The sequence below is a fragment of the Bubalus bubalis genome, chromosome 3, assembly GCF_019923935.1.
Source record: "Bubalus bubalis isolate 160015118507 breed Murrah chromosome 3, NDDB_SH_1, whole genome shotgun sequence".
NCBI lineage: Eukaryota > Metazoa > Chordata > Mammalia > Artiodactyla > Bovidae > Bubalus > Bubalus bubalis.
This window is the reverse complement of record NC_059159.1, coordinates 85,779,947-85,799,684: the sequence shown is the minus strand read 5'-3', so window position 1 is coordinate 85,799,684 and position 19,738 is coordinate 85,779,947. Positions and strand designations below refer to the sequence as shown.

The 19,738-nt window shown below is 42.6% G+C and overlaps 2 protein-coding genes across 2 annotated transcripts; both read right to left on the bottom strand.

Annotated features, from left to right (window-relative positions):
* Nucleotides 1-7,228: 7,228 nt before the first annotated feature.
* On the bottom strand, nt 7,229-8,068 carry LOC102393818 (interferon alpha-H-like). Its single transcript, XM_006080239.4, has one exon. The coding sequence runs from the start codon at nt 8,066-8,068 to the stop codon at nt 7,499-7,501; it is 570 nt and encodes a 189-aa protein (XP_006080301.3). The 3' UTR covers nt 7,229-7,498.
* A 3,972-nt stretch (nt 8,069-12,040) lies between these two features.
* Nucleotides 12,041-12,824, bottom strand: LOC112583547 (interferon omega-1-like). Its single transcript, XM_044939788.2, has one exon. It carries the CDS (start codon nt 12,773-12,775, stop codon nt 12,194-12,196), a length of 582 nt encoding a protein of 193 aa, XP_044795723.2. The 5' UTR covers nt 12,776-12,824; the 3' UTR covers nt 12,041-12,193.
* Nucleotides 12,825-19,738: the final 6,914 nt, after the last annotated feature.

The window sequence follows — 19,738 nt, the reverse complement described above, 5'->3', positions numbered from 1 at the left end:
AGCAGATATCCATGGCACCTGAGCTTCCTATACTGGAAGCGTGGAGTCCAAACCACTGGACTACCAGGGAATTCCAGGAATTCCACCTTTTGACAATCAAGTCCTGAGAAGTAATAGAGCCATTCCATAGTATACAAGGGCAAATGCAATTCCACAATAGGTTTATGTAGACAAAATAAAGATTTAGGTCTTCAGAATGAAGAAACAAGTTTACCTTCGTAAGAATTTAATAAAAACAAATTAGAAGATTAAGGAAATGAACATGTTTTCTAAATTTTATTACAATGTAAGCAAAAATTTTATATGAAAATAAATATGATGAGATAAAATAATAAATGAAAATATGTACATAAGAAACATAAATAACATTAGGGCAGTCATCGCTATGTACTGATTCCTGTGCAGCTGAATAATTTTATACCTACTTGCTTATAACTACTGAGAAAGGATTTATTGATTTAATTCAATAAATATTGTGGCTAAAGCAGAATTCAGAGTCTCTTAAATGGCTGCAGTTGAGCGTACAAGGGTGATGTAGCATCTTAGTCAGTAAGAGTCATATCAAGGTGAGTTCAGGTCTCCATCCATCATCTTAACCTTTCTTGCAAGCTGGCTGATGAAGAGAACGATCTCATCATCTCCACTCTGACAATTACCCAGACGCAGTCGCTGTATTCCTTCTCTTGCAGATAGATATGGATGCCCTGGAAGTACCTCTTCATGGCCAGTGTGGGGCCCATCCTTCCCAGGGCAGAGTCTTCCTCTCCCATCACCTCCCCAGGCAGGCGTCCAGGTCGTCCAGCTGCTGATGGAGTCCAGTGCGGAGCTGCTCCAGGAGGGTGGTGTCCCAGGCAGCAGAGGAGCGCTCTGTGTGGAAGAGGTTGGAGCTCTGCTGAAGCATCTAATGGAGCACAGAGATGTCCTGGGCCTCCTGGAGCTGGCCCCCCTCCACCATCTCCTGGGGGAAAGCGAAGTCTTTTCTGTCCTGCAGACAGAAGCGAGAGGAGAGTCTCCTCATTTGGCCCAGGAGCCTGAGGTTCTTCCTGCCAACCAGCACATGGTTCTGAGACAGGTCACAGCCCAGGGATCCTCCCGAGCCATAGCTGACCAGCACCAGGGCCATCAGTAGAGAGAGCATGAAGGCCATGGGGAAGATGAAGCTGCTGCTGGGCTGGCTGAGACGGACTCTGGTGGAACCTTGAGGTAGGTTCTCTGATGCCATGCTTTCTAGCAAGGCCATTAAACAGGGAACATGATAGTTTTCATTTTCTAGTCATTTCTGTGCACTTTTACTTCCTTTTTTGATTTTCATTTATGTATTCACAGTATGATCAAAGAAAATGTCATCAATCTAAACTATTAATTTTTCCTACTTCCTAATAACTTCAAATGTACCCATCTAAATGGATATTTATCAATCAAATGAGAAAGGTCTTTGTCTTAAGTCAGAATTAATGGACATTTGTAATTATATACCTTATTGCTCTTTGTCTCTCATGCATAAATGTTGCTCTCCTCTTATCTGTGAACACATCAGGAACCCTGATATTAGGCTCCTTTTTCCCCTCTTACTTTACATGGGAATAGAGGCTCCCTCAGCTCTGTGGTTTCCGTATTTATTCAGGGATTTACCAGATCACTCTGTCAATTAAGTTCTTCGAAACAAATGATGAGTTTTCTTGAGTGTTTGATTTAGAGAAGAGGCTGATTATTATGAGTCCATGAACTCCTGCCCTGTTTCTCTTCCTTCTGGAACACATTCCTGCAGGTCCATTTGGCTGTGCTTCAGGGACCTGAGGTCAGGACTGTTACAGATATCATCATTTTTTCCCACCATTTCTTACTGGAGACTTGTCGTCGTCCACAGACTGGGCCAATACTCCTACCAGAATCCTGGTTCTTAGAGAACATTGGAGAGGAGACTCCAAATCCAGGATAATTGTATTTTCCCAGCAGCACCTCACTCACAAGGGAGAGATCACATGGAACCACCCCCTGTCCTCTAGAGTGACAGAGGCCCTTCCTCCCCTTCTGGACTCCCTCCCTGAGGACAGGCTCACCACATCCTGTGGACTTGAAAATCTCCTTTCTGTGGAGGGCTTGTTTATTTGTTGGGAGAATAAATCGTCTTCCTAAACCCCCATCCTCTCCCCTGCAGTGTTTGTGTGAAGAACCCTAGTTCTCAGTGGTGACCTCCTCTTCTCCTGACCCATGTCCCCAGACGTCCAAAGTGTCAGCAGTGCTCAGATACTGAGAGCAAATATGTATTTCTGCAAGTTGGTAGAGGAATTTCCAACTGCAATTATCTGCTTTGCCAAGTATAGTTTTATTATTCAATCCTTTTACTTAAACTGTTCAAGACTTGTTCTGCTCAGCGTTTCTGAGTTGGAAGAATGAGATTCAGTGATGGTGTAGTCTCTCACTGGAAGCTTATGTCACAGAATCTATTGAGTTACAGTTGTTCATTCAGGCAGTTGATTCCACTGGGCATCTCTGTTCCTCTGTTTCTTTCTCCCTCTGAGAATTTAGGATTGTGAGAGCCAGGTTCTCGTTCAGGGAGAAATAGCCTTCTTTCCTTTACTTGAGTGTAATTTTTTACTTAAAGTTTCTACATTCTTTTAGTGACTTGTTGGTCAGGATTTGTCTTGCTGCTCCTGCTCTGGTTCTAATTCACGTTGAGGTAAGAAGAATACAGCAAAGAAAGGCAGAGAGGCTGTAGCTCTATCATTTCAAAACTTTAATTTTTTTTTTGCTGTTGTTGTTTCCCTTTGACACTTCCCTGGAAAGTAAAAGTCCACAGTTGTTTTGTGGGCAAAGAGAAAACTAATGTATTCTGAATGTCTGAAAGAAGGGAAGTAGTTTCCCCTGATAGAATGACTTATTCTGAGTTAGCAAATTCAGTGCAGCACAGCTGGGGACGAGGCTGTGGCAGCGGGGAAGCATGAGGCCAGTATGAACAACACGGAGCTTGGGGCATGGCTGCTTCTGACAGAAGCTCAACGAAGGCCAAATCCTGGGTCAGTTGACTGCCCTTTGCTTTGGAAGATCGGCTATCTCAGTTTTCTTTCAGTTAATCCATGTAGGATTAGTTTCAGGAGAGAAGGAAGAAGTCAAACCCACCACCTAACAAGAGGTGAACAACTAGAATGCCAATTGCTAGAACACTAATCCTCTGGCAGTGTCTTGGAGCCCAACCTTCCTGAGCATCTGCCTAGGTAACAAATCCACCCAGGCAATGAGAAGATGCTTTGAGAAAAACTAAAAGGAAATGGAATTAAATGATTCCAAAAGACCCTGGTCTTAATGAGGGAAATAGTAATTATGATATTAAAATAATCACTGAATTTTATTGCTTGCTACTAATGGACTAGCCACTTTCCAAGTTCTTTAGAATTTTAACTGAATCCTCTCATTAACTCTTAGGTCACACGTACTTATAATCCTGGAGGACAACATAAATCTGGACAAATGAACTATTCCAATAGTAGCAAAGATTCAATGGCAAACCTTGGGGGCTTTGATTTGTCTGAAGGATCCCATTAAAAAAATTAAAGAAAGGGTGAAAATCAATATGACATTAAGGAACCAATGAAGTAAGTGAGGAGGAGAATGAGATGACAAAGACCCCTTCAGTTCAGTTCAGTTCATTCGCTCAGTCGTGTCCGACTCTTTGCAACCCCATGAATCACAGTACCCCGGGCCTCCCTGTCCATCACCAACTCCCGGAGTTCACTCAGATTCACGTCCATCGAGTCAGTGATGCCATCCAGCCATCTCATCCTCTGTTGTCCCCTTCTCCTCCTGCCCCCAATCCCTCCCAGCATCAGAGTCTTTTCCAATGAGTCAACTCTTCGCATGAGGTGGCCAAAGTACTGGAATTTCAGCTTTAGCATCATTCCTTCCAAAGAACACCCAGGACTGATCTCCTTCAGAATGGACTGGTTGGATCTCCTTGCAGTCCAAGGGACTCTCAAGAGTCTTCTCCAACACCACAGTTCAAAAGCATCAATTCTTCGGTGCTCAGCTTTCTTCACAGTCCAACTTTCACATCCATACAGGACCACTGGAAAAACCATAGCCTTGACTAGACAGACCTTTGTTGGCAAAGTAATGTCTCTGCTTTTCAATATGCTGTCCATTTCAAATGCCAAGGGGCCAGTATCTATTGTTTTGTAGGGCCACAGGGTGTTGTCTGAAGTCAGCAGAACTAAGATTTAATTTAAATAGACGAAATCACTATTAAGTAGTTAGAAGGGAATAGATTGTTCTGCCAGCTTAAAAAAAAAAAGCAGGTGTTTGCTCATTGGCTAGTGGTTAGGATCCAACACTTTCACTGCTGTGACCTGATTTCAATCCCTGGATCCCTAGTTGGGGAAGTGCAATCACACAAGCCGCGCAGAAGGAAGTCTAAGCTTTTATGAGTGGCTTCTTCAATGAAATATAGTGAAATAACTTTATTATCCCTATGAGAAGTGAGCCCTCTTTTCTATATATTTTAAACTCTTGACCTTTCTTGTGAGTTTAAGTACAAAGAAAAAGCATCCAACAGTTTCTCGCCACATGAGCTCTGACGTTGCTCCTTCAGGATGACAATGAAAACATCTTTCATGATCAGGTTCTGCAGAATGAAGTCACTACTCACTGCAGTCCCTGACCTCCAACACACCCTGATAGGAGTTCAGGATGGAGATCAGGAACGAGGCACTCTGTGCTCTGACAGCAGGTCAGCAGAGAGTCAGATAATTTCCAGAGGAAATTTATGAACCCAATTTTGCACCTTCTCATGGGTAGAAAAGCTCTAAAATCCTTCAGAGAGACATCTGTTCCTCCGGATTCTCAGCCACATTCTCCCAAGATGTGAGCTTATCTGCACGTCACCCCTTCACCACAATCACATGCGTACTGACCTCCCCGACATCCGTGGAGCAGTCCCTTAGAGCAGAAGAGAGGCTGACCTCCAGCCTGTAGTCCTCAGCAAGTCCTCCTGAAAAAATGAACTCCCACAGCCTGCTGTTCTCATTCTAACGGAGGACACCCGCATTGCTCACCTCCAGTCCAGATGGGTCATCCTGGTGTCGAGTCCAGTGAAGAACCTCTGCTCCTTGTTTTCCAGCTTCTGCTCAGGATGTGGCTGTTGAGGAGGCCTGTGTGTGACAAAGAGGGAAAAATATATGTGCTTCCTAGACAGAAGCAGTGAAGATTTTTCTCCTTAGCAGGGAGAGACTGGCTTGACTTGTGAAGTAAGCCTCAATGCCTTATGTAGTTATCTTTTTTTTTAATTTCTAGATCAACTTATTAAATATCATTAAGTAATAGTATAGAATTGACATTGAAAAGTTATTTAGAAAATAATTTGTTAATAAACTGATACTTTTACCAGTAATAAAGGAATGTTTTTTACTTGTTTTAGGACCCTAATCCTCAAGAAGTTTTCTACACCTCTCAATGTACTTTAAATGTCCTCTGAGGAGCTCCCCTGGTGCCTCAGTGGTAAGGAATCTGCCTGCCAAGGCAGGGGACACATAGGACTACAAGTGGTCTAGAGGCTGTGAAGCCCGTGCACCACAGCCATTGAGCCTGTGCTCCAGACCCCGGGACCGCCACCACTAAAGCCCGAGTGCCCTAGAGCCCAAGCTCCTCAACGAGAGAACCTACTGCAATGAGAAGCCTGTGCACCACCACTAGAGAGAAGCCCAGCTTAGGGCAAAAGTTCATGCAGCTATGAAGACCCAGTACAGTGAAAAATGAATAAATAAATTAAATTATATAAAAAAATGCCCCTCTGACTTTACATGTAGCTATATGTGCTATGTGTCCCAACTGGGAAGAAGAGAAAGATGATTGATCCATCAACGTCCTCCTTCAAAATTGCCTAGATTAAATACACGAATTTCCACAAAGATCTTTGTTACTTTGAGAAATTGCGATCTCCCAGTCTGCACATTACTGACATATGTCCTGGGGGGATGGCTCTGTCCCACTGTTAATGAATGTTCTAAAGGCCTGCCTGTGCGGCTTTTATTCAAGCTCGTTTGATTTTGTCTCTCAAAGATGCAAAGACATTATGGAGGAATTTAAGAACTTCCTTGGATTGCATTGTCCCCAGGTACATCTTGCTCTGCTCTGAGGTACCTTGCTGGGTCCTAAGGAGGAAACGTGTCTGCAGCTGTGACAGGAGTGGCCCTCTTGCCCCAGTGCAGCTCATCTGTGTTGTTCCATGTCCTGAGGACCTGCCGCTGTTCCAGGGAACACTTTACACTTCTCTGTTCTCCTTCAGATTTCTCAAACTGCTGCTGATTTTCAACTCCAAGTTTCCTGCACTTTGGGCTTTTTGAGCAAGTGAGACTCCTGACCCAGGCAAGCTCCTCCTAGTGCAATCAGCACGTGGAAGAGCCAGGTGGAGGCACAGAGGAGCCCCTGGAGTCTCCACCATTGTTCACTGTGGTGCGGGGTTCCCTCTATTTACCATGTTTCTCTTTGAGGCTGGGCAGTCTGGACCTGCAGTGCTTGGCAGGCAGAGCAGGTGATTTCATAGGGGAGTGCCTGACAAATCTAGAAGTTTCACTCAGGTTCTGCTTTCAGTTGGTGGCTTTGCAGTCTTAAAGGAAACCAGATGACAACCAGAAACCATAATGGAGAATGAAACAGCTATATGAATGAAGAGGACACCTTCATGCAGAGTGAATGAGGAGAGCATGCTGGGGATTCCTACACCGGGAGGAGGTGAATGACTGTGATATTTGAGTGTAAAGGTAAGATATTCACCTGACCTTTTGCCAACTGACCACCATCTCTTCAAGCATCTCTACCACTTCCAGGGAAACAACTTGGACAATCAACAAGAGGCAGAAAGCCCTTCCCAAGCCCTCATCAAATCCTGAAGCATGGATTTTTATGATCATTGCTTTTAGGTTACTTTTCTTTTGAAAAAATCTGAGTTACAAAACGTATTGGAGTAGTTGTGTTCACTTCGAGGTCCTCAGAGCAACAAAAAACATAGGTAGAGCTCATGATTTTTTACTTCTAACATCCAAATCCTAAAGAAAGGACAAGGACTTACAAAATGCATTTTTTAAATCAAGCAGCCATTCAGGCTTGGTGTTTTAGGGAAAAAACAAAGTAAGTTTTTTACAGTAATAATTTAGTGAATGAAGAAAAATCATAAACTAACTAAATACAAAATATACATTTTCCCATAAATACACATACATAATATTATAACAATAAGATCACTTAAATATTTATAAATAGATAAATACTAAAAGACATAAATAATGGTCCAGGTAGTGAATAAGTAGATAGATCAGCTTCAGCATCTGTGAGGACCAAGTGCCTGTAGAGTAGAACATAATGTCACTTAATATTCCAGGAAATATTCGACAAATTGAATCAATTCAGGCCATGATGACAGCAGAAATGAGTCTTCCACATGGCAGTGCAGGAGGAAGTGTGGTCTGTTGGTCCATGAGAATCATTTCCATGTTGAACCAGGTGTGTGTCAGTCCTTTCTCCTGAATCTCTCCTGCAAGTTTGTTGAGGAAGAGAAGGCTCTCATGACTTGTGCTCTGACAACCTCCCAGGCACAAGGGCTGTGTCTCTTCTCTTGCAGATAGAGAGTGAGTCTGTGGAAGTATTTCCTCACAGCCAGGCTGGCGTCCTCCTTGAGCAGGGGAGCCCCTCGCAGCCCCTCCTCCTGCCTCAGACAGGCTTGCAGGTCAGTGAGCTGCTGATCCAGTGCAGCGCGGAGCTTGTCCAGGAGGCTCTGGTCCCACGTGGTGGCCAAGCCCTCTGTGCTGAAGAGCTGGAAGGTGTTCTGGGTCACCTCGTGGAGCACAGAGATGGCCTGAGCCTTCTGCAACTGGCTGCCACCCAGCGCCTCCTGGGGGAATGCGAAGTCATTTCTGTCCTGCAGGCAGGAGGAAGGGGAGACCCTCCTCAGTTGTCGCAGGAGTGTCAGGACCCTCCTGTTGGCCAGGTTGTGGGTGTGAGGCAGATGGCAGCCCAGAGAGCAGATGGCATTGCAGCTGAGCAGCAGCAGGGCCGGGAGTAAGGACCAGGCTGGGGCCATCAGGGGCCTTGCAGATGCTTGTGGCCTGGGGCGGTGGGTGACTCTGTGAACTTGCTCTTTGTTCTCTGAAGACCTTCCTTCAGGCCTGTGTCTTAAGTAGGAGCCCATGGTTTCCATTTTCTGAAAGTTCCCTCTTGCTTTCTACTTTTGTTTTTGGTTTTCATTTTACACTCTCCAAATAGGGTAAGGCAGCATTTCTCAATCATTTTTTTTTTCATGTTGCCCTTCTTTCTTCTGACCACAGAGCCTTTTTAGGTATATTTTAGGTGCCCTGATTGTGAAATTTTGATAGCACAGATATACTGGGTATGTTTTTATGTACTCTATGGATATCTTTTCTCTGTACATAGAAAAAGGAAGTGTAAATATTACTCTTTGTATTCAATGTAGAGTTGAGAATCACATAAAATTTTAAGCTATAACTTAAATGTGAAAGCTACTGATTTTTTAAAATTTATTATTTTATTGAGGATAATTGCTTTATAGAATTTTGTTGTGTTCTATCAAACCTCAACATTAATCAGACATAGGTATACATATATCCGCTCCCTTTTGAAACTCCCTCCCATCTTTCTCCCCATCCCACCCCTCTAGGTTGATACAGAGCCCCTGTTTGAGTTTCATGAGCCATTCAGCAAATTCCCCTTGGCTATCTAATTTACATATGGTAATGTAAGTTTCCTTGTTACTCTCTCCATACATCTCACCCTGTCCCCTCTCCCCATGTCCATCAGTTTATTCTCTATGTCTGTTTCTCCATTCAGTTCAGTTCAGTTGCTCAGTCATGTTTGACTCTTAGTGACCCCATGAATTGCAACACGCCAGGCATCCCTGTCCATAACCAGCTCCTGGAGTTCATCCAAACTCTTGTCCATCGAGTTGGTGATACCATCCAGCCATCTCATCCTCTGTCATCCCCTTTTTCTCCTGCCTCCAATCCCTCCCAGAATCAGAGTCTTTTCCAATGAGACAACTCTTCACATGAGGTGGCCAAAGTATTAGAGTTTCAGCTTTATCATCATTCCTTCCAAAGAACACTCAGGACTGATCTCCTTCAGAATGGACTGGTTGGATCTCCTTGCAGTCCAAGGGACTCTCAAGAGCCTTCTCCCACACCACAGCTCCAAAGCATCAATTCTTCAGCGCTCAGCTTTCTTCACAGTCCAACTTTCACATCCATACAGGACCACTGGAAAAACCATAGCCTTGACTAGATGGACTTTTGTTGGCAAAGTAATGTCTCTGCTTTTGAATATGCTATCTAGGTTGGTCATTACTTTCCTTCCAAGAGTAAGCATCTTTTAATTTCATGGCTGCAATCCCCATCTGCAGTGATTTTGGAGCCCCAAAAAATAAAGTCTGACACTGTTTCCAGTTTCCCCATCTATTCCCCATGAAGTGATGGGACCAGATGCCATGATCTTAGTTTTCTGAATGTTGGGCTTTAAGCCAGCTTTTTCACTCTCCTCTTTCACTTTCATCAAGAGGCTCTTTAGTTCCACTTCACTTTCTACCCTAAGGGTGGTGTCATCTGCATATCTGAGGTTATTGATATTTCTCCCAGCAATCTTGATTCCAGCTTGTGCTTCTTCCACCCCAGCGTTTCTCATGATATACTCTGCATATAAGTTAAATAAGCAGGGTGACAATATACAGCCTTGACGTACTCCTTTTCCTATTTGGAACCAGTCTGTTGTTCCATGTCCAGTTCTAACTGTTACTTCCTGACCTGCATACAGATTTCTCAAGAGGCAGATCAGGTGGTCTGGTATGCCCATCTCTTTCAGAATTTTCCACAGTTTATTGTGATCCACACAGTCCAAGGCTTTGGCATAGTCAGTAAAGCAGAAATAGATGTTTTTCTGGAACTCTCTTGCTTTTCCCATGATCCAGCGGATGTTGGCAATTTAATCTCTGGTTCCTTTGCCTTTTCTAAAACCAGCTTGAAAATCTGGAAGTTCACGGTTCACATATTGCTGAAGCCTGGTTTGGAGAATTTTGAGCATTACTTTACTAGCCTTTGACATGAGTGCAATTTTGCGGTAGTTTGAGCTTTCTTTGACATTGCCTTTCTTTGGGATCGGAATGAAAACTGACCTTTTCCAGTTCTGTGGCCACTGCTGAGTTTTCCAAATTTGCTGGCATATTGAGTGCAGCGCTTTCATAACATCATCTTTCAGGATTTGAAATAGCTCAACTGGAATTCCATCACCTCCACTACCTTTGATCATAGTGATGCTTTCCAAGGCCCACTTGACTTCACATTCCAGGATGTCTGGCTCTAGGTCAGTGATGACACCATCATGATTATCCGGGTCATGAAGATCTTTTTTGTACAGTTCTTCTCTGTATTCTTGCCATCTCTTCTTAATATCTTCTGCTTCTGTTAGGTCCATACCATTTCTATCCTTTATCGAGCCCATCTTTGCATGAAATGTTCCCTTGGTATCTCTAATTTTCTTGAAGAGATCTCTAGTCTTTCCCATTCTGTTGTTTTCCTCTATTTCTTTGCATTGATTGCTGAGGAAGGCTTTCTTATCTCTCCTTGCTCTTCTTTGGAACTCTGCATTCAGATGCTTATATCTTTTCTTTTCTCCTTTGCTTTTGGCTTCTCTTCTTTTCACAGCTATTTATAAGGCCTCCCCAGACAGCCATTTGGCTTTTTCGCATTTCTTTTCCATGGGGATGGTCTTGATCCCTGTCTCCTGTACAATGTCATGAACCTCATTCCATAGTTACGAACTCATAGGAGTGCTTTTTAGAGATATGAAACCCAGAAATCAGAATTCTCTTCAGCATACAGCAAAGGAAAAGACTCACACTGAAAACACTATGAAACCACCGAAGTTGAAAGAAAATACCTTTGCAAAAGGGCCAGCACCTTTCCAGTGCTGCCCTCCAGTCGCTGTCTCAGGGCGGCTGTCGTGTCTCCTCCCTGAGGGCAGCCACTCCGTGATTCTCACAGTCCTGATGATTTCTGCCAGGAGCACTTGATGCCTCTTGTGTGATATGGACTCAATGAATCCAAACAGTAATCCTGTGAAAACTACTCTTACTGTCCCCATATTAAAGATGAGGAAACTAACCTGGTGTGTTTGTGAGATTTTTCAGGGTCACACTCTTGGTAAATAGCAGAACTGGGATTCAGAGGTTTTAGAATTTTTAGAACTCTCCTTTCACTTGGGCTCTCTTCCTGTGGCTTCTACCCTGAATACACCATGCAGCTAGAAGAAACCAGCACAGAACAGAGCTCCTGTGTTAGAGGTAGTGAAGGTATTGTAGAAGGGAGTGAATTGCTCAGTAAGGCAGTGCTGAGGAGAAGGTGGGAGGCAGAGTAATAGGAGTCAGGAGCAGCCAGTCAACACCATATGTCATCAGCTTTCCAGCAGGAGGTGACTGCGTCCCTCAGATATGTCTATCCATCATTCTGTTATGAATGGGTATAGATTAGTTATGCCTATGACATCAAAATTAATCATTTTCTACAATTTTATAATCTCCTTTCTACCTGTTTTCTTTTTGGCACCCTCGACAGCTTATAGGATCTTAGTTCCCCACCAAGGCTCCCTGGAGGGAAAACTCAAGTCCTAGAAACTGTGCCACCAGAAAGCTTGAAGAATTCCACTTTTTGACAGACATTTGTTAGAAAGTGATGGAACTGTACCACAGTATAAAATGAACAATTACTGTTTTGTGATAGGTATATATAAACAAAATAAGTATTTAGATTTTCAAAATAAAAAAACCTCAAGAAGTTTACCTTGATAAGTATTTAATAAATAAAACAAATTACATTTAATCAAAGAGAAAAGGGAATATATTTTCTATATTTTAATGCAATGTAAGCGTACACATCTTTTATATGAAAATATAAAATATTGAGATAAAATAATACATTAAATAAATAAAATATAAATAAATAACATCAAAGCAGTCATTGCTTATAGACTGATACCCTTGCAGCTGGGTACTTTTATATCTACTTGCTTACTAATACTGTATTACTATGCACTGGCCTAATTCAATAACTTCCGTGGCTAAAGCAGAACCAGAGTCTTCCAAAATTACTACACTTGAGTGTGTAGGGATGATGTGGCATCTTAGTCAGTGAGAGTCATGTCAAGGTTAATTCTGGTCTCCATCCGTCATTCTTAACCTTTCTTGCAAGTTGGTTGATGAAGACAAAGATCTCATGGTTTCCATTCTGACTATTTCCCAGGCGCAGTCGCTGTATTCCTTCTCTTTCAGGTAGACATGGATGCCCTGGAAATACCTCTTCACGGCCAGTGTGGGGCCCATCCTTCCCAGGGCAGAGTCTTCCTCTCCCGTCACCTGCCCCAGGCAGGCGTCCAGGTCGTCCAGCTGCTGATGGAGTCCAGTGCGGAGCTGCTCCAGGAGGGTGGTGTCCCAGGCAGCAGAGGAGCGCTCTGTGTGGAAGAGGTTGAAGGTCTGCTGGAGCATCTCATGGAGCACAGAGAAGGCCTGCGCCTCGTGGAGCTGGCCGCCCTCCACCATCTCCTGGGGCAAAGCGAAATCTTTTCTGTCCTGCAGACAGAAGTGAGGGGAGAGTCTCCTCATTTGGCCCAGGAGCCTGAGGTTCTTCCTGCCAACCAGCACATGGTTCCGAGACAGGTCACAGCCCAGGGAACCTCCCGGGCCGTAGCTGACCAGCACCAGGGCCATCAGTAGAGAGAGCACGAAGGCCATGGGGAAGATGAGGCCGCTGCTGGCCTGGCTGAGATGGCGTCTGGTAGAACCTTAGGTAGGTTCTCTGATGCCATGCTTTCTAAGCAAGGCCATTAAATAGGGAACATGGTAGTTTTCATTTTCTAATCATTTCTATGCACTTTTACTTCCTATTTTGGTTTTCTGTTATGTATTCTGAAGATGGTCAAAGAAATTGTCATCAATTTATAAACTATTAATTTTACCTTTTCCCAGTAACTTCATATGTGCTATCCAAATGGATATTCATCATCAAATGAGAAAGGTCTTCATCTTATGTTAGGATTGAAGTACATTTGTAATTACACACATTATTGCTCCCTTTTTCTCATGCATAAATGTTCCTCTCCTCTTGTCCAGGAACACATTTGTAGCCCTCATGTTAGGCTCCATTTTCCCCTCTCACTTTACCTAGGAAGCCAGGCTCCCTCAACCCTATGGTTTCTGTATTTATTTAGGGATTTACCATATCACTGTGACAGTTGAGCTCTTTGAAACAAGATGGGTTTTCTTTAGAGTTTGATTTAGAGAAGAGGCTGATTATTATCAGTCCATGAGCTTACCCCACGTTTTTCTTCCTTCTAGAACACGTTCCTGCAGGTCCATGTGGCTGTGTTTTAGGGAACCACAAGGTCAGGGCCATTACAGACATCATCCTTTCTTTCCACCATTTTCTTGCTGGAGACCTGTCGTTCTCCACAGACTGGGCCAGTACCCCCACGAGAATCCTGGTTCTTCTCAGGGAACATGGGTGAGGAGACGCTACATCCAGGATAATTGTATTTTCCAGCAGCACCTCACTCAGAAGGGAGAGATCACATGGAGCCACCCCCTGTCCTCTGGAGTGACAGAGTCCTTTCCTCACCTGCTGGACTCCCTCCCTGTGGGCAGGCTCACCACATCCTGTGGCCTCAAAATCTCCTTCTGTGGAGGGCTTGTTTATTTGTTGGGAAAAAAAATTGTGTTCCTGAACTTCATCTCTCCCCTGGAGTGTTTGTGTGAAGGACTCTAGTTCTCAGTGGTGACCTCCTCTTCTGATCCCAGGTGTCCAAAACATCAGCAGTGCTCAGATGCTGAGAGCAAAAGTTTGTTTGTGTAAGTTGGTGAAGGAATTTCCAACTGCAATCATTTTGCTTTTAGTAGATAATAATATCTACTTTGCCAAGTATAGTTTTTATTATTCAACTCTTTTACTTAAACTGTTCAACACTTGTTCTGCTCAGAGTTTCTGAGCTGGAGGAAGGAGATTCAGTGCTGGTGTTGTCTCTCGTTGGAAGCATATGTCACAGAATCTAGTGAGTTACAGTTTGTTCAGGCAGTTGATTCCACCCGGCATCTCTGTTCCTCTGTTTCTGTCTCCTCTGAGATTGCAGGGCAGTGAGACCCGGGTACTAGACCGGGAGAAATAGCCTTCTTTCCTTTACTTGAGTGTAATTTTTCATTTAAACTTTTTAGATTCACTTAGTGACTTATTGGACAAGATTGGTGTCACTGATCCTTCTCTGGTTGTAATTTATGATGAGGTGAGAACAAGAAAGGGAAGAAAAGAAAGCCCGAGGAGCTGCATCACTTTCAAGAGGTTAGATTTTTTTTTGTTTCTCTTTGCAATTTTACTAGAAAGTAAAATCCCACAGTATTTTTGTGGGCAACTAGAAAACAAGGGTAAGTCTCAATGTCATGAATATGAAAGAAAGGAAGTGGCTTCCCCTGACACAGTGATGTATTCTGGGTTAGCAAACTTCAGTGCCGCATAGCTGGGGCCTAGGCTGTGGCAGAGGGGAAGGATCAGGTCAATATGAACAACAGAAAGGCTGGGACATGGCTGCTTCTGAGAGAAGCTCAACGAAGGCCAGGTCCTCAGACCGTGGACTGCCCTCAGCTTTGTAAGACCAGCCACCTGATTTTTCTTTCCTTTAATCCATATGTGGTGTGTAAGGGGAGAAGGAAGAAGTCACACACCAGCTCATGGGAATCAGGCAATCAGAACCCCCGTTGCTAGAACGCTAACCCTCTCTCACAGGGTCAAGGAGACCAGCCTTGCTGTGCATCTGTGTCAAATCCACCTGGGCAATGAGAAGTTGCTTTGAAAAAACTAGAATGAAAGGGAATGAAATGATTCCAAAGATCCTGATCTTAATCTTGGTAAAAAATAATTATGTTCTTAAAAATGATAACTGAATTTTATTGGTTGCTAACCCTAATCTCCCTAATATCTCACCATATGATATGATCACATTGATGGGATGGGTTTCTTTGGTTTTTTTAATAATTTAAAATGCATTTATTTTATGTATTTATTTGGCTGTGCCAGGTCTTGGTTGTGGCATGCTGGCTTTTCCATATTCCTTGCCTCAGATAGGATCTTTACTTGTGGCATGGGAAGTCTTGGTTGTGGCCTGTAGGATCTAGTTCCCTGACCAGGAACAAGACATTGAAATTCTAGGAGAGTGGACAACTTTCCTAGAATCTCTTCCTCAGCAAAGAACTTCAAGTGCTGTAGGATTTCTCTCGATTATGTACAAGGCCCTGCCCAAAAGGGAGGAAATTTGGGCATAGAGGGCATAGAGGGAATAGTCCTGCGGGCATTCCCTCTCCTAGAATGAAGACTTAGGGATTCAACATGCAGACCCTTGACTGTGTTAAGGAACTTGCACTCAAAGTTCTCTTGGTTGGACTGAGGGTGGAGTAAAGAGGTTACTATTGGTTATACTGATATGAAAGACAGCTATCATTCACTAAGTTCCACATTTTCAGGCTAATTTGCAAACTTTGAATTATTTGAATTAAAGGATGTCCTCTGTGACTGCTACTAAAGTTGTCTTGATGTTTTAGAAGACGAAATGAAAGTCTGGTGCCGGCTACACTCAGGAGCCCCAGATTGTGTGAGAGTAGAGCTTCCTGCTGCTCCCAGTCCCTCCTCTTCATCAGCTCTGAGTACTGGCCCTCAGCTGCTCTGAGCACATGCTGCCTCCTTCCTCCTCGTCCTGCCTCCAAAGTCTTCTCCCCTGCTCCCAGGAGAGCAGTCATGATCCCCTCCTGACGCTCCTGGAATCCACATCAACAAGCACATTGTCACATATGTGTATGTGGTCAGCACAGTTTGGTGAGAGAATGAAGAGATCTCTATGAATTAACCCATGTTCGTTATTATGCCACTATTATCTGTAGACCACCAGAACACAGGAGCAATAGCCCTGTAAATAACTGAAGAATTCAAACCTTATGTATTAGACCGTTAAAAAGGAATTGCAGAGAGATGTGGCAATTTAAAAATTGGTGCAATTTAAAAACTGTCACAATAGACTATGGAGTCACACCTCTAAGTTCTCTTTTAGACTAAAGAAGAGAGATTGAGCCTCAGGTTTTTCTTTCAAGCTGAGTTGACTCATATAGATGAATATCTCCTTTTGGATTGAGACGTTTCCATGAGCATATTTCATTTCCAGTGTAATAACACAAAAGAAGCATCGAAGCTGTGACATTCTCTGATACCCAGAATAGAAGGGAAAAGGTTTTCAGTGGAGACAAAATTGGGAAAAGTGCAGAAAGTGACAATTCTGACCTATTTAAAGATCATATTTGTGGGAAGGGGCTGGGAATGGCTTGATAAAGGCTGGCACAGCCCAACATCTGCAGCATCACCAAGCTCACCAGATGCCAACCCCTTCCCTGATGACACGGAGGTGATGTTGTCCAGCCCTGGAGAATGGTGATCATCACCATTGCCACCCTCCAAGAGACCAGGAATCCCCCCAAATCAGCACTTCAGTGAAATTCAGTCCCACGGCTCCAGCTCAACAAGATGCTCAAATCTGCCTTTCCTGCACTCCAGCAACCGGGAGGCCACCACAGAACTCCCTGTAACAGAGCAACTGTCCTTGCTCTCCCAGTAGACCTGTCCAGGTCCAGCGCCTCGAACTCCAGTGCCACATCCACCGGGAGAACTGGGGAGTCCCTGTAGGCAGGAGCCTCCAGCTGAGCTAGGTGCTTCTGGGGCCCAGGAAGCGCGTGGGGTCCCAGGAGCAGTGAGGAACCTTCATTTTGGGAACAGACTGCCCACGGGAGCTTTGCAGGGGTTTTGCTCAGAACTTGATTTCTGCACCTGCCCTGCTTCCATCCTCCCCTTCCTGGGAAGAGATTTTAGCCAGAGCGGTTTACACTGGTGCCCGTTTATGCTGCAACTGATGGCTGGAAATCTGAGCATGTTGTGGCATGTGTTCAGATTCTGGGTTATTTCTGGGGAAAAAGACTAATTTCGGGAGAGGGGAAAGGCATCTACATTCTGGACAGTAATCTAGATATTGGGACCATGCATTGGAAAGACTTGAGGACAAGACTGAGACTTACAAGAGCCCCTGGGGAAAGGGAAAATGATTTTATTTAATATAAATGGTTCATTTCTCCTGCAACGTTCAAGTAGTTGGAAATATTTTAAAATGTACAAAGAAGTCTAAAACTCACATCAAGTCTAAATATTCCTTATGCCCAAACAAAACTTTAAGTTCCTGGCTTTATTGGAAGCAAAACATCTGTAAAGTTTTCAAAATTACTTCTTTTTCATCTCAGTTCAATTGAGGGAAAGCCATATTTGAGAAACTTATGACCCAGTAGCTACCTTAAATAATTAATCTCAATTTTCAAAATCTTTTTTTCTTCTCATTTCCTTTATCTAAGGATCTTATGTTAAGCTTTCAAATTTATACATAGTTTTGCATTGGAGAAAAATACGTATATGTATATGTAAAAAATATACATAGTTTTATTAACTCTTTTAAAAGGTCATTTTGCATAGGTAAGTTGCTTTAAAATTCATAATCAAGATGTTTTTATTTCAGCATAATATATATTTTCACTTAATATACCATTTCCTAACTAATAAGCATCTTATATGCCCTGATTGCATGTTGACTTGATGCCCACTAAATATCTCGGTGTGCTTGGTACAGTCATGTGATTATTTTATTTGCTAGTAAAATTTCAAAATGTGTAGATATTTTTTGTACAATACTAGCAAAGATTCAGTTCAGTTCAGTTCAGTCAGTTGCTCAGTCGTGTCCGACCCTTTGCGACCCCATGAATTACAACACGCCAGGCCTCCCTGTTCATTGCCAACTCCCAGAGTTCACCCAAACCCACATCTGTTGAGTCGGTGATGCCATCCAGCCATCTCATCCTCTGTCGTCCTCTTTGCCTCCTGCCCCCAGTCCCTCCCAGCATCAGAGTCTTTCCCAATGAGTCAACTCTTCGCATCAGGTGGCAAAAGTACTGGAGTTTCAGCTTTAGCATCATTCTTTCCAAAGAACACCCAGGACTGATCTCCTTTAGAATGGACTGGTTGGATCTCCTTGCAGTCCAAGGGACTCTAAGACCACAGTTCAAAAGCATCAATTCTTCGGTGCTCAGCTTTCTTCACAGTCCAACTCTCACATCCATACATGACTAACATTCTAATTTGCAGAGGTAGAATTTTTGCATTAAAAATTGAGTTGAGCAAGTCACAGATATGGTCTAATCATCTTTAGGGTAGACATGAAATAACGGCGAAAGCTTAATACACACCTGTCATAGTAACAACTCTCACAGCTGTTTAATGTGTTCTTGATGCTTTATATAATCTACTTGTTTAAGATAATTTTGTTAGTTGTTATATTAATATCATATAGAGTACAGAACATGAGATGGTATATTGAAAGGAGTAAAATAACCTCATTATCCCTATTTTGATTTTAATTGGAGAATAATTGCTTTACAATGTTGTGCTGGTTTCTGCTGTACAACAACGTAAACCAGCAATAAGTACACATATATCCACTCTCATATCCTTATTTTAAAGCTGAGAAAACTGTAGCATAGGACAGAAAAATCAACTGGACTAAATGATGCAGGAACTTGAGGGAAAACTAAAGAGATGCCCAGATAACAAATATACTGGTCACCTGAGAGGACAAGAGTAACCCACAAAAAATAAAAACAAAAAATGTAGCAAGATTGTCATTTTCAAACAGTTTAACTGGTAAAATTCTTTTAAGCTTATCAATAGTATTATTAATATTCATTACACTTACACTTTTATAGATAACTCTGAGGACCAGTAGTATCCTACCATTTTGAAGGATGCTGGGTGTGAATAGGAAATGGAGACATGCTCCTGCTCTGGGGAGTCAATTCCTCCCCGTTTAAGGGACTCTCAGTTAGAAGGTCCTGATGGAGGATGTGTGTGGGGGAGGGGAGTTTAAAATGAAAAGAAAGACTTTGACTTGAAAAGTACAGATTATAGGAAATTCTTAAAATAATAAAAGTTGAAATATGCTGAATGAAATATATAAATTGGTGGGATCTTTGTTAATCAGTTTTTATAAATGATCCCACTTGTTACTGTGGGAAATTGGATATACCTCAATAACAATGTTTTCTGTGCAGCAGATTGATGTATTGATTTTTAAAATCTTTCTTAGAAAAGGATACTATTCAAAGACAGACAACATACCTATTTCCAGCAATTAACCCCCTGTTCAAATCTCAGCCACACGTATGTTAGTTATTCCTATGACATCAAGACTAATCACTTTCTGCAATTTCATAATTTCCTTTCTAACTTTTTTGTTTTTGTCACCCTCCACAGCTTAGAGGATCTTAGTTCCTCAACCAAGGCTCCATGAAGGAAAAACAGAGTCCTAACAATGGCACCCACAGAAAACTCTCAGAATTCCACCTTCTGACAAACATTTCCTAGAAAATGATAGAACTGTTCCACAGTATAAAATGAACTAATACTATTTTGTGATAGGTATATGTAGACAAAATAAGGATTTAGGTTTTCAAAAGAAAACCTCAAGAAATTTATCTTGATAACTATTTAATAAATAAACCACATAACAATTTTAATGAAATATGGAAATATATTTTCTAAGTGTTACTACAATGTAAACATACACATCTTTTATA